Source organism: Macaca fascicularis, chromosome 13, assembly GCF_037993035.2.
Source record: "Macaca fascicularis isolate 582-1 chromosome 13, T2T-MFA8v1.1".
Classification (NCBI taxonomy): Eukaryota; Metazoa; Chordata; class Mammalia; order Primates; family Cercopithecidae; genus Macaca; species Macaca fascicularis.
The window spans coordinates 78,817,128-78,829,137 of NC_088387.1; the positions used below are offsets into that span (position 1 = coordinate 78,817,128).

At 52.9% G+C, this 12,010-nt stretch overlaps 2 protein-coding genes and 1 long non-coding RNA gene across 13 annotated transcripts in view; 2 read left to right on the plus strand and 1 right to left on the minus strand.

The window, feature by feature from the left end:
* LOC135966842 (uncharacterized) overlaps positions 1-1,059 on the minus strand; it is a 37,648-nt gene extending 36,589 nt beyond the window's left edge. Inside the window, exon 1 of the long non-coding RNA XR_010580476.2 lies at positions 890-1,059. This is a non-coding gene — a long non-coding RNA (uncharacterized lncRNA). The remainder of the gene's footprint in view (positions 1-889) is intronic.
* THADA (THADA armadillo repeat containing) overlaps positions 1-2,608 on the plus strand; it is a 358,465-nt gene extending 355,857 nt beyond the window's left edge. For all 11 annotated transcript variants that reach the window (XR_012422434.1, XR_012422435.1, XM_065527132.2 and 8 more), the window contains 2 exons: positions 909-1,078; positions 2,119-2,608. Coding sequence is in view for 9 of the 11 variants with exons in the window: in XM_065527132.2 (XP_065383204.1) it covers positions 909-1,078; positions 2,119-2,583 (635 nt within the window). In the remaining 2 variants the exon portion in view is untranslated. The remainder of the gene's footprint in view (positions 1-908; positions 1,079-2,118) is intronic.
* Positions 2,609-6,911: 4,303 nt separating this feature from the next.
* ZFP36L2 (ZFP36 ring finger protein like 2) lies at positions 6,912-11,688 on the plus strand. Its single transcript, XM_005576010.4, has 2 exons — positions 6,912-7,251; positions 7,764-11,688. Exons 1-2 carry the CDS (start codon positions 7,201-7,203, stop codon positions 9,189-9,191), a joined length of 1,479 nt encoding a protein of 492 aa, XP_005576067.3. The 5' UTR covers positions 6,912-7,200; the 3' UTR covers positions 9,192-11,688.
* The last annotated feature ends 322 nt before the right edge of the window (positions 11,689-12,010 follow it).

A 12,010-nucleotide genomic window follows, 5' to 3' on the forward strand; every position in this document is an offset into this window, starting at 1 on the left:
TGGGAGGGGCAGAGTTGTTAGGGGAAGGGACAACACCCCTGAACCTCCCTCCAAACCCATATTTAGGATTGTCTAAGGCCAAATGGTGAAATAAGGCCATTGGTTTCCCCAGGGCCCCCTGCTTCCTCTTTCTGCACCCTTCTGCTCTTTCAGTGCCCTTCCTCCAAGCACCCGGGAAAACAAGGGTCCAAAAACAAAAAAACTCCAAGACAAAGGGCAGCAAAATAGGAGCCAAATGCAGCCCACCACCTACTTTTTACAGCCCGTGAGCTATCAGTGGTTTTTACATTTTTAATTGGTTGAAAAAAATAATATTTTGTGACACATGAAATTCAAATTTCAGTGTCCATAAAGTTTTATTGGAACACAGCCACAACCATTTGTTTACAAATTGTCTATGGCTGCTTTCAGCTGAGTTGAGGAGGTATAGGCCTGCAAAGTCTAAAATATTGACTCTCTGGCCCTTTAAGGAAAAGCTTGACAATGCCCTATTCTAGGATGTGTCTTGCACCCAGGAGATCTGCTTTCCAAGGAAAGGGCAAACCAGTCAAATCCAGGCAGATGTGCAGAGGAGACACCGGACGGGGAAGCCTTCCTGATCCTTCCGGTGACACTGGAGGAGCTGAGGGGAGATAACTCTCTAATCCTACAGATGGGACTGCTTCTGTCCACACTGAGTTAGGGGGCATGGAAACAGTGGGTTCAGGCCTATGACTTATTCTAACAGTACAGATAGCAGGATTCAGAAGGTGATTAATAGTCTCCAGTGAGCCCACCATACCAGCTTCCCTGCCAGGCTGGTGGCAGCGATTTTACCTGAGGCCTTTCATGTTCCCAGGGTCCTGCAGGCTGCCCTGGGCCGGCCCTGAGCAGTATATTCATTGCTTACCTTTCTCCTGTCTCTGCAGAGTTTGCCTTCTGCCAGGTGGATGCCTCCATCGCTCTGGCCCTGGCCCTGGCCGTCCTGTGTGATCTGCTCCAGCAGTGGAACCAGCTGGCCCCTGGACTGCCCATCCTGCTGGGATGGCTGTTGGGAGATGGTGATGACCTCGTGGTCTGTGTGGAGAGCATGCATCAGGTGATCCCGGGGTGTCAGGGGAGTGGGAAGCAGGGTTGGAGTGTCCTAAACCCACTGGATGCAGCACCTACAGCCTCAGCTGGGCTTGTTCGTGCTGACACACAGAGCAGTAACCACTAGGAAAGCCACCCACCGGGTGCTGCCGAGGGCACAGGGACACTCTCAGGCTGACTTCTGGGCTGCTGATGCTCAGCCTCCAGATTAGCCAGGGGAGAGAACTCGCAAAGAAGCCCCTGCATGCGGAGAGTTTAATTATGGAGACTGCTTGTTAGTCGGTATTGGAGTTAGCCTGGAGCTTCCCAAAGTTAGGTCTGAGGGTGAAGCATTTTCAGAGAATTAGGATCTTTGCTGGGAACTTCCTGCTTGAAAAAAACTATTACTAGCCCCCTCCAGAGTGGGTGCAGTCACAGATAGGGAAACTGAGGACAAAGACAAGCAGCAAAAGCCTCCTGAGAACTGAAATTGATCGCCACCAGTATCTGACTTAGCTGACCTTCTAAGAATGGCATCCCTAGCAGGCCAAGGGTTCAAAAAGCATTGTCCCTGTTTATGAGAAATTTGGAGACATGGTAAGTGTCTGATAAAATGACCTTGAGAATCATGGTGGTATAGAAACAGGACGCAGCCTAGTGTCCTCTGTTTGGAGATTCCTTCTCTGGCCTGCTGCAGAGATGACCTTTCCTCCCTCCTCTCCAATTTCCAGCTGCACCTTAAGCTCCCTTGTTGAAGTCCCCTTTTCAGCATCCATCCCCTAGAGTATCTTGACTTTGCACCACAAACACATCTTTATCAAGGTCATGTTAAGTCTGGGGAAAAAATTCCTCTCTGCTGGAGAAATACAGTGAGTAAAAATAGAAGGTGACCTTCAAGGCTGCAAGTGGTGTGTGTCCATGGGTGTTGACAGGCGAGAGTGCGCCCTCTGTCCGGTGGGGGAGGGGACATGACACCCTTCTTGTACCTGGCAGGGTACTGCTTGATCTGGACTGGGGCTTGTCACCATTCCCTGTAAGACTGACTTTTGGCTTTTTCATCTGATTTAGGTGGAAGAAGACTACCTGTTTGAAAAAGCAGAAGTCAACTTTTGGGCCGAGACCCTGATCTTTGTGAAATACCTCTGCAAGCACCTCTTCTGTCTCCTCTCCAAGTCTGGCTGGCGTCTTCCAAGCCCTGAGATGCTCTGTCACCTTCAAAGGATGGTGTCAGAGCAGTGCCGCCTCCTGTCTCAGCTCTTCAGAGAGCTTCCACCAGCTGCAGAATTTGTGAAGACGGTGGAGTTCACAAGACTACGCATTCAAGAGGAAAGGACTTTGGCTTGCTTGAAGCTGCTGGCCTTTTTGGAAGGAAAGGAAGGGGAAGACACCCTAGTTCTCAGTGTTTGGGACTCTTCTGCAGAAGCGAGGCAGTTAACTCTTCCAAGAACAGAGCAGCATGTTGAAGAAAATTTGGGGGATTGGGATGGGGGTATGTGTGGATTTTTCCTCACAAATCTGCAGGAAACATGTTGAACATAAATTCAAAAATGTTATCCCATTCATGCCTCCCCTAGTTCTGTGAGTCTGGTCGTCTGTCACTCCTCACAGAGAAACTGTTCTTCAGTTCACTCATTCAGGGCAGCCTACTTTATTGCTGCTACTGTAGGAAGTGAGGCGACTCTGCTGCAGATTTCCTCTGTCCCCAGGTGCAGGCCACCTGCAGGCCTGAATGAGCCTTTTTCATCCCCCAGGGCCTCTAATGCCCTGCCATAGCCTCCCTACATTCTCTGTGAAGGGACTACACAGAGTTGGATTTTAGCACACACACATGACCCCTCCCCCTCCCCTGTTCTGGCTTTATGTAGGGGCTGGATGAGTTGGCAAACAGCCCATTTGGTCTGATTCATAAATTTTGTTCCATTTTAGCAAAGCAGAAATATGTTCCAAATGTTGGATCCTAGGAGAATTCAGGATCAACCTTGCACAAATAATTTATTTTTATTGTCTGCATGTGTAAGTCCTGCAGTGACCTACACATTCCATCTTAATTATTCAAAGAGCCATTGAGCATTCCCCCACCCCCAAAAAAGTATGCTTATGCTAGGAAACCTGATTTTGCCACCCAGTGAAAGTATATCCATGCTCTTAGCTGTGAGGAGGAACCTGGGGAAAGGAGAGGCAGAGAAAATGACTTATTCTATGCCTACATTGTTTACCTATCACTTGCTTGGTGGCAGTAACAAGATTCTCACTTAAGATGCCATTAAACACATTTATCAGCCGGGCACGGTGGCTCACGCCTGTAATCCCAGCGCTTTGTGAGGCTGAGGCAGGCAGATCATGAGGTCTGGTGTTCAAGACCAGCCTGACCAACATAGTGAAACCCCATCTCTACCAAAAATACAAAAATTAGCCAGGAGTGGTGGTGCGCACCTGTAATCCCAGCCACTCAGAAGGCTGAGGCAGGAGAAACGCTTGAACCCAGGAGGTGGAGGTTGCAGTGAGCCGAGATCACACCACTGCACTCCAACCTGCACGACAGAGCGAGACTCCGTCACACACACACACACATACTGCACTCCAGCCTGGGCGACAGAGTGAGACTCCGTCACACACACACACACTCCAGCCTGCGTGACAGAGCGAGACTCTGACACACACACCCCCTTTGCAGTGATTTTAATCTAGAAACCTTAATGATTTTCTGCCTTTTCAAGCCCAGCCCTGCCCTCTTCCTCACACACCCGGCAGGTGGCGCTCTTGCATACGTTTTGCTTCTGGTCCAGTTTTTCATTGGCTCACCATTTTTTATTTATAATTTCAGAGTAAGTGTTACCCACTAACAGTTATCTTGAGAATCATAGCTTTGGATGGGTCGTAGCCTCATCCGCATCCATTTTTCATCCTACTGATCTGAAAAAACATTTCAATCATAGTATATAAAGTTGCTCCAGATTTTAGGGTCTGTAAAAAAAAAAAAAAAAAAAAACCTAAATACTCAGGTGAATGATCACTTAGAGTAATTTATTGATGTTTCAGAGTCTGAAGGGGCGGGTTAGAAAAGAGTGAGTTTACAATCATTTTCTACTGCAGAAAAGCTCATATTTCAAATGTAGTTCATCTCTCTTTGAGAGATACATTTAACACTAAAAATGGAGCTGTAAGCCAGGCATGGTGGTGCACACTTGTAATCCCAGCTACTCAGGAGGCTGAGGTGGGAGGATCGCCCAGGAGTTCATGCCTGTGAAAGACCACTGCACTCCAGCCTGAGTAACACAGCAAGACCCCATCACTAAAAGAAAGGAATTTAAGAACAAAAAAGCAGCCATACTGGAAGTATAGGAAAGGGGCTTTGTAAGAGGCAGGAAAGAAGTTAGCTCAGTGTCCAAAGTTTTGTCCTAAAGAGAACAGGAAATTCCCTGGGTGGTTTTGCAACCACTCGGCCCCAAATGTGGTTTCTGTGATCCTGAATTAATTACCTAGTTAGGCAGCTGTGTAGCCCACACCTGAGGGAAAGTTGCCAACCTAACACTTTTTGTTCTAAGACCTAGCTGGTGAGACGTGAGGGACTTGGTAACATAAATGTGGTGATAACCACAGAAGAAGAATTATGAAACTGGCCCAACAAAGCCCAGCTCAATGGAAATGGCCAGCACTTCTTTTTTCCTCCATTTAAAATGAAATAAAAGCAGCTACATTATACATTTTATACTAGCAGGTACTCTGTACACAGCATGTCCCATAATATGTCCACATGTTATCTCCAGAATCCTAATCTGCAAAGTGGGTGTTCTCACAGCTCTTGACTGGGACTCACCCCAGATTTGGACGTTGATTCAAACAGATGTTTCCATTGGTTCTGTATCTGAAATCTTGTTACTAACCTAATAAAAGTGCCTAGGGAAGTGGCTGTTTCACACTGTTTGGTGAGATGTTTGGGGTCATCTCACCAAAGAACAAACCAGACCACAGTTGCCCAGGTATATCAAGGGATCAGTGTAGGGTAGGTGCTAAAAGTGAAACTGGTCCCTCTGAGGTCACCTACTCTTGGCTCTGAGTCCTAGGGTCCAGGACTTGGGTACCCCCACAGCTCTGCACTCATGAGTCTGTGGCTCTCTGTCCATCTGGCCATAGTTCAGAAGCCTGGCTTTCTCCACCCTTATGCTTTGTCAATTTGGTTTAATACATAAAGATGGTTTAGTTCTTGTTTCTTTTAAACACCTTCACAGATACCATTTGCACCTTGACAAAGGTGAGAGATGAATAAAGCAGGAATATTACCTTCGTTTTACAAGGAAACCCAAGTACCAAAGAGATGATGTGATTTGCCTAAGACCACATGATTTCTATGGGGCAGGGCCTGAACTCCAGCCCAGCATTCCTGATCCTTACCCTGGACTCTGGCTCCCTGGGCTGTGAGGGGAGTACAGTAGTGGGAAATGCAGGCTACACTCCAGGAACTCGAATCCCTGAGTGGCAGGCCTAGTTCTTTCCCCAGCGGGTCCTGGACCTTCCAGCTTCAGGTCCAAGCTTTTTGGCAACCTGTATGAGCGCGGAGCGAGAAGTGCCCTAGACCAGACTCCAGATCGTTCCTAGTGGGGCTGTCAGCGGCTTTAGCCTCACTGGGCGCTAGGTGGGGGTGTCTGCTCCGTACCCGGACGAAGGCGGGGCGCCCGCTGGCAAAGCGCATTTTCCAGCGCAAGCTGTTGGGGTGTGGGGCTGGCGGGAGAGGGAAAACAGAGGGGGGCGCGCCCACCAACAGCGTCTGTGCAGCCCCACCTGGGCCGCGGGTTGGTCTCAGCCGGATCCTGCCGCCCTCATCGAGCTAAGGCTGGGCGCGGCGCCCCTACGGCCGGGGAGAGAAGAGCCGAGAGGACGCAACAGGCCCAGGCTGTGCCGGGCGGGGAGCCTCGGCGGGCAGCTGCGCCCCCAGCCCGAGGGCTGGGGGAGGCCGGGCCGACCAGCAGACGGAAAGGGTGGCGCTAAGTCGCCTTCAAGCCCGCACGGCTCTCCCGGCCTTTCCTCCTGTCCTCAGAGTCAGCTCCCCCGCCCGGGACGTCCCGCGCCACTCCGCGCCTTTGGCCCTGGCTCAAGGTCTTGTGATGTGATTAGCAAAGCCAGCGCCTTGTCCTCAGACACTCAGCCCTGCCCGGCAGGCCCCGGCGCTCAAGCCCTGTTTACTGAGCCTGGGCGGGGAGGGGGCGGAGAAACGAGCCCGGGCTCCACCGGCAAGACTGCCGCGGCGGCCGCCCGCGTGGCCACCACCACCCCCACCCCCACCGCGACTCCACGTGCAGTCGGGCTGGAGCTGCCACCGACAGGACGCAGTCTCCGAGCCCCCGCCTCCTGGCCGAAGCACCCTTTGCAAACCCGCCGGGCCGCGCGGATGGTTGCGATATTCTGGCATTTTGCAATTCCCGCGCCCAGCACAAAACCAAAGGTGGGAACTAAAAGCTCCACAGGTCCGCCTCGGCGAACAGGGCAGGGAAAGACACGTCCAGGACTGCAGAATCCCGGCCACGCTAAATGTACCGGGGCTCTCCGACCGCGCAGTGCCAGAAAAGGAAAGCCGTGCCTTCCCGCCGCCACCCGGCGGCACCCACCGGGGCCGAAAGCTACACGCCGCACCGGGCGCCCGGGTCGCTGGCCCCGCCCCGAGGCCTCCCGCCCCCTTCCCCAGAGAAAAAAAATTGGCGGCGGCCAATGGGAGGCCGAGAAGGCGCCTGACGTTCGCGAGCTGGCGGGCGGCGTTGCCTGGAGACTCCGGCGGGGGCCCAGTTCTGTCCCCTCCCCCGGCGCGCCCGCCCCGCCGCAGCCGCACTCCCGGGCTCTATATAGGGCGCGCGCTCGCGGGCTGCAGAGTTCCAGCAGTCCGCGAGCTGCCGTCGGCTCCGCGGGGGGGGCGGGCCGGGCACCCCGGGGCGCGGAGGAGCGCTCCTCGCTTCTCTCCTTCCCCCCTGCCGCACTCCGCCGGACCCTCCCGCCGGCCCGCGCCGCTGCCCTCGCCCTCTCCTCTCGCCCCCCGGCAAACTTTCGGCCCCTCCCCGCCCCTCGCCCGTTATTCGTCGTGGCTCAAGCCCGGCCACGCCACCCCGAGGGCTCCTCCCGACCTCCCGGCCTGCCGCTCCGGCCACTGCGGGATCCAGAAACATGTCGACCACACTTTTGTCCGCGTTCTACGATGTCGACTTCTTGTGCAAGGTACGCCGGGGAGCGGGCCGGGCCGGCAGCAGCCGTTCCAGTTCTTGGACTTTGCCTCTGTCCCCTGGCCCTGGGGGACGCCCCTCCCGCCCTGCCTTTCGGGTCGGGAAAGTCCCGGGGTTTGCAAAAGTGTGTGCGAGCGCCCTGGAGGAGGAGGGGGCGGCAGGGAGGGCGCTGGTGTCGCGGTTGAGTTTCTCCGCTGCCGACCGCGGCCACGCTGCCCGGGGCTTCCCGGACGGGATTCGCGCCGCCCACCTCGGCGGCCGGGGCGGAGGATCACGTGTCGAAACCCAGCGCGGCCCGCGGTGGGCGTCCTCCCCTCTCCCGCTCCCTCCAGCAAGATCTTGCTGCTTTTGCGTGTGTATGGGTGGAGGGTGGAGGCCGAGTCGGGATCCGCCAAGAGTGGGGGAAAAAGAGGAAAAGAATCAGGCTGGGAGTTTCTCTGTGGCTCGACCCGAGTCTGCCTTCCCCTTCCGTTTTTCATCCCTTCCACGCTCCCCTTCCTTTGGCAGACGGAGAAATCCCTGGCCAACCTCAACTTGAACAACATGCTGGACAAGAAGGCGGTGGGGACGCCCGTGGCCGCCGCCCCCAGCTCCGGCTTCGCGCCAGGCTTCCTCCGACGGCACTCGGCCAGCAACCTGCACGCACTCGCCCACCCCGCGCCCAGCCCCGGCAGCTGCTCGCCCAAGTTCCCGGGCGCCGCTAACGGCAGCAGCTGTGGCAGCGCGGCGGCCGGCGGCCCGACCTCCTACGGCACCCTTAAGGAGCCGTCGGGGGGCGGCGGCACAGCCCTGCTCAACAAGGAGAACAAATTCCGGGACCGCTCGTTCAGCGAGAACGGCGACCGCAGCCAGCACCTCCTGCACCTGCAGCAGCAGCAGAAGGGGGGCGGCGGCTCCCAGATCAACTCCACGCGCTACAAGACCGAGCTGTGCCGGCCCTTCGAGGAGAGCGGCACGTGCAAGTACGGCGAGAAGTGCCAGTTCGCGCATGGCTTCCACGAGCTGCGCAGCCTGACTCGCCACCCGAAGTACAAGACCGAGCTGTGCCGCACCTTCCACACCATCGGCTTCTGTCCCTACGGGCCGCGCTGCCACTTCATCCACAACGCGGACGAGCGGCGGCCCGCGCCGTCGGGGGGCGCCTCCGGGGACCTGCGTGCCTTTGGCACGCGCGACGCGCTGCACCTGGGCTTCCCGCGGGAGCCGCGGCCCAAACTGCACCACAGCCTCAGCTTCTCGGGCTTCCCGTCGGGCCACCATCAGCCCCCGGGCGGCCTCGAGTCGCCGCTGCTGCTCGACAGCCCCACGTCGCGCACGCCGCCGCCGCCCTCCTGCTCCTCGGCCTCGTCCTGCTCCTCCTCCGCCTCCTCCTGTTCCTCGGCCTCCGCGGCCTCCACGCCCTCGGCCCCGGCATGCTGCGCCTCTGCGGCGGCCGCGGCTGCGGCCGCTCTGCTCTACGGCAGCGGGGGAGCCGAGGACCTGCTGGCACCTGGGGCCCCGTGCGCGGCCTGCTCGTCAGCCTCGTGCGCCAACAACGCTTTCGCCTTCGGTCCGGAGCTCAGCAGCCTCATCACGCCGCTCGCCATCCAGACCCACAACTTTGCCGCCGTGGCCGCCGCCGCCTACTACCGCAGTCAGCAGCAGCAGCAGCAGGGCCTGGCGGCCCCTGCGCAGCCCCCGGCACCGCCCAGCGCACCCCTCCCCGCCGGGGCCGCCGCGCCTCCCTCGCCGCCCTTCAGCTTCCAGCTGCCGCGCCGCCTGTCCGACTCGCCCGTGTTCGACGCGCCCCCCAGCCCCCCGGACTCGCTGTCGGACCGCGACAGTTACCTGAGCGGCTCCTTGAGCTCTGGAAGCCTCAGCGGCTCCGAGTCCCCCAGCCTCGACCCCGGCCGCCGCCTGCCAATCTTCAGCCGCCTCTCCATCTCCGACGACTGAGGCAAGAGGGCGCCAGTGAGGAGGAAGGGAAGGCGGTTCAGAGATGTTGGAGGACACCCCTCGCCATCTCGCCCCTGCGGGGGGCCCGGGAGTCGGGGGGTGACATGGGCCCCAGGCAGACTGCAAGCCCGACCGAGCCCTTGGACTCGAACTCTGTGCCTGGAGGGGCCCCCACCTCTCCTTTTCGGTTTCCTCTTTTTTTTTTTTTTTTTTTTTTTTTATTACGAAGTTTCATTCTTTTTGAGCAAAAAAGTCGAGGAACTTTTTCTATTGAACAAAATATTCACAACAGGGCAGTTGTGATACCAATAGAACAAAAAACAAACACTTAAACTTTTTTAGGACTCCAGTGAGTTTGGGACTTCAGGAAAAATCAACCCAGCACCAGCAGCTATCAACCACCATTCCATCTCTTCACTTGAACAGCATTAGTTAAGTCCAGATGTGGGAACCCTTAAGAAGTTCCTAATTGTTTGTCTCAGATCGGTGTTATACCAGCCAGCCACCACCTTGCTAAACCTATAAGCTTTTTAGAATCCAATATTCTGCCAAGAATATGCCTTGATAGTTAGCCCTCAGCCCATAGGTGTTTTTTGTTTTTTAACAATTATATATGTCTGGGGGTGAAAAACAAACCCTTGCATTCCAAAGGTCCATACTGGTTACTGGTTTCATCGCCACCACTTAGTGGATGTTTAGTTTAGAACCATTTTGTCTGCTCCCTCTGGAAGCCTTGGGCAGAGCTTACTTTGTAACTGTTGGAGAATAACTGCTGAATTTTTAGCTGTTTTGAGTTGATTCGCACCACTGCACCACAACTCAATATGAAAAAAACTATTTAACTTATTTATTATCTTGTGAAAAGTATACAATGAAAATTTTGTTCATACTGTATTTATCAAGTATGATGAAAAGCAATAGATATATATTCTTTTATTATGTTAAATTATGATTGCCATTATTAATCGGCAAAATGTGGAGTGTATGTTCTTTTCACAGTAATATATGCCTTTTGTAACTTCACTTGGTTATTTTATTGTAAATGAGTACAAAATTCTTAATTTAAGAGATTGTATGTAATATTTATTTCATTAATTTCTTTCCTTGTTTACGTAAATTTTGAAAGATTGCATGATTTCTTGACAGAAATCTATTTTGATGCTGTGGAAGTAGTTTGAGGAACATCCTATGAGTTTTCTTAGAATGTATAAAGGTTGTAGCCCATCCAACTTTAAAGAAAAAAATGACCACATACTTTGCAATCAGGTTGAAATGTGGCATGCTTTTCTAATTCCAACTTTATAAACTAGCAAAAAAGTGTTTGCTTATTCCACCAGTTCTGCTGTGACATACTGGAGTATCTTAAGACATGTAGCAATAATGGGGAGTGGGGGGGGAGTCTCACAGTGCCTTTGGAAGGGCCCGAACTTGCCTTAAATCTTCCTCAACCAAATAAGTATTTTATTAGTGCTTGAGAGAATCTGAATGTAGGATGGGTTCAACTGCACAAAAGGAAAAGACTTTTACCACTTTTTTTATATAGATATAAAGTGAAGCGACCGCCTCTTAGTGCTGAAATATGTAGTACACAAATATGCCTTGTTTAATTACAGAAAATTCCAAAACTTGTACTATTTTTTTTTTTTTTTTCCGTGTAGAAAGGCAGGAATGTTTCCTAAGCTTTCCTGGACAGCAGATGAATGAGCGGTAGCTTTAGTTTGTACGTAGGTACAGTTGGAGCACTATATGTACTCTCTGGACTACTTTGACAGAAGTAGGTTTTTGAATGTAACAAGATAAGTCAACTTGAGTTGTAATATATTTTGGGGAATCAGTTCACTACAAATTGTGACTGTAAACATTGTACTGTAAATGTTTTGTAGTTTTCCCCCAATAAAATTTTTGGGAAAAAAAGGTATTACCATGTAAGAGCTTTATTTTTAAACAGGAATGTCTAGCTTTCTAGCTTCCCAGCTAACCATGTCTGCCATTCCCCAGGTCTTGGCACGGTCGGGAAGGACTTGGAGCTGGCAGAGCCAAGAGTTCAGAAGAACCTGCGTCCTCTCAGCCCGTATATATTTTATAAGCAAGTTCTTCTAGCTGAAAGAAAGTAATTATTTGGACTGTCAAGGGCATTAGTTAGCTGTTCCCTTTGGTAATAAGATGCATCCCAGAGTTGGCTGGCTGGCTGGCTGGTGGCAGGGCCTGGCCGGGAGGCCTGAAGGGGTGTGGCCTGCCTGTGAGTCACCGGGTGGATCATGTGGCTGCGGTAGCAGCTGAGGGTCTGATTTTTTGCTGGGAAACAGAACTGCTTGGGTGGGGAAGGGGAGGAGGATCTTTCTGCAGCCGGTGGCCTGCCAGGCCTGAGTGCTGAGCTGGAGGTGGAGAGTGAGGCCAGGCTTTTTCTGGATGGGAGAACTGGAGTTTTGCCTGGATTTTGAAAAGCCTGGTATGTCCTTGTTCAGGGTGGAGGGAACGATAAAACAGGTTAAACTTATATCTGAGTGATGTTTGCTTATGTGAACAACTTCCTCTGGGAATGAACACATTCAAGTTATTTATGCAAAAATATTTCATGTCTGTGCTTTAGAGGACTGTAAGTGACCAGAAAGCAAATTCAACCCAGGTCTCTAGAAAGAGAAAAAAAGACATTGATTTGTCTGCTGATTTCGCAAACAGTTGAACAAAATCTTACTATAGTGACTCTGGCTGTTTCTAACTTTAAAACAATCATTTTAGGAACTTAAATCGGGTTCATAAATCAATTCAGGTTTTTTCTCCTCCACCGCTGCCCCTCATACACACAGTTCAGACACTTT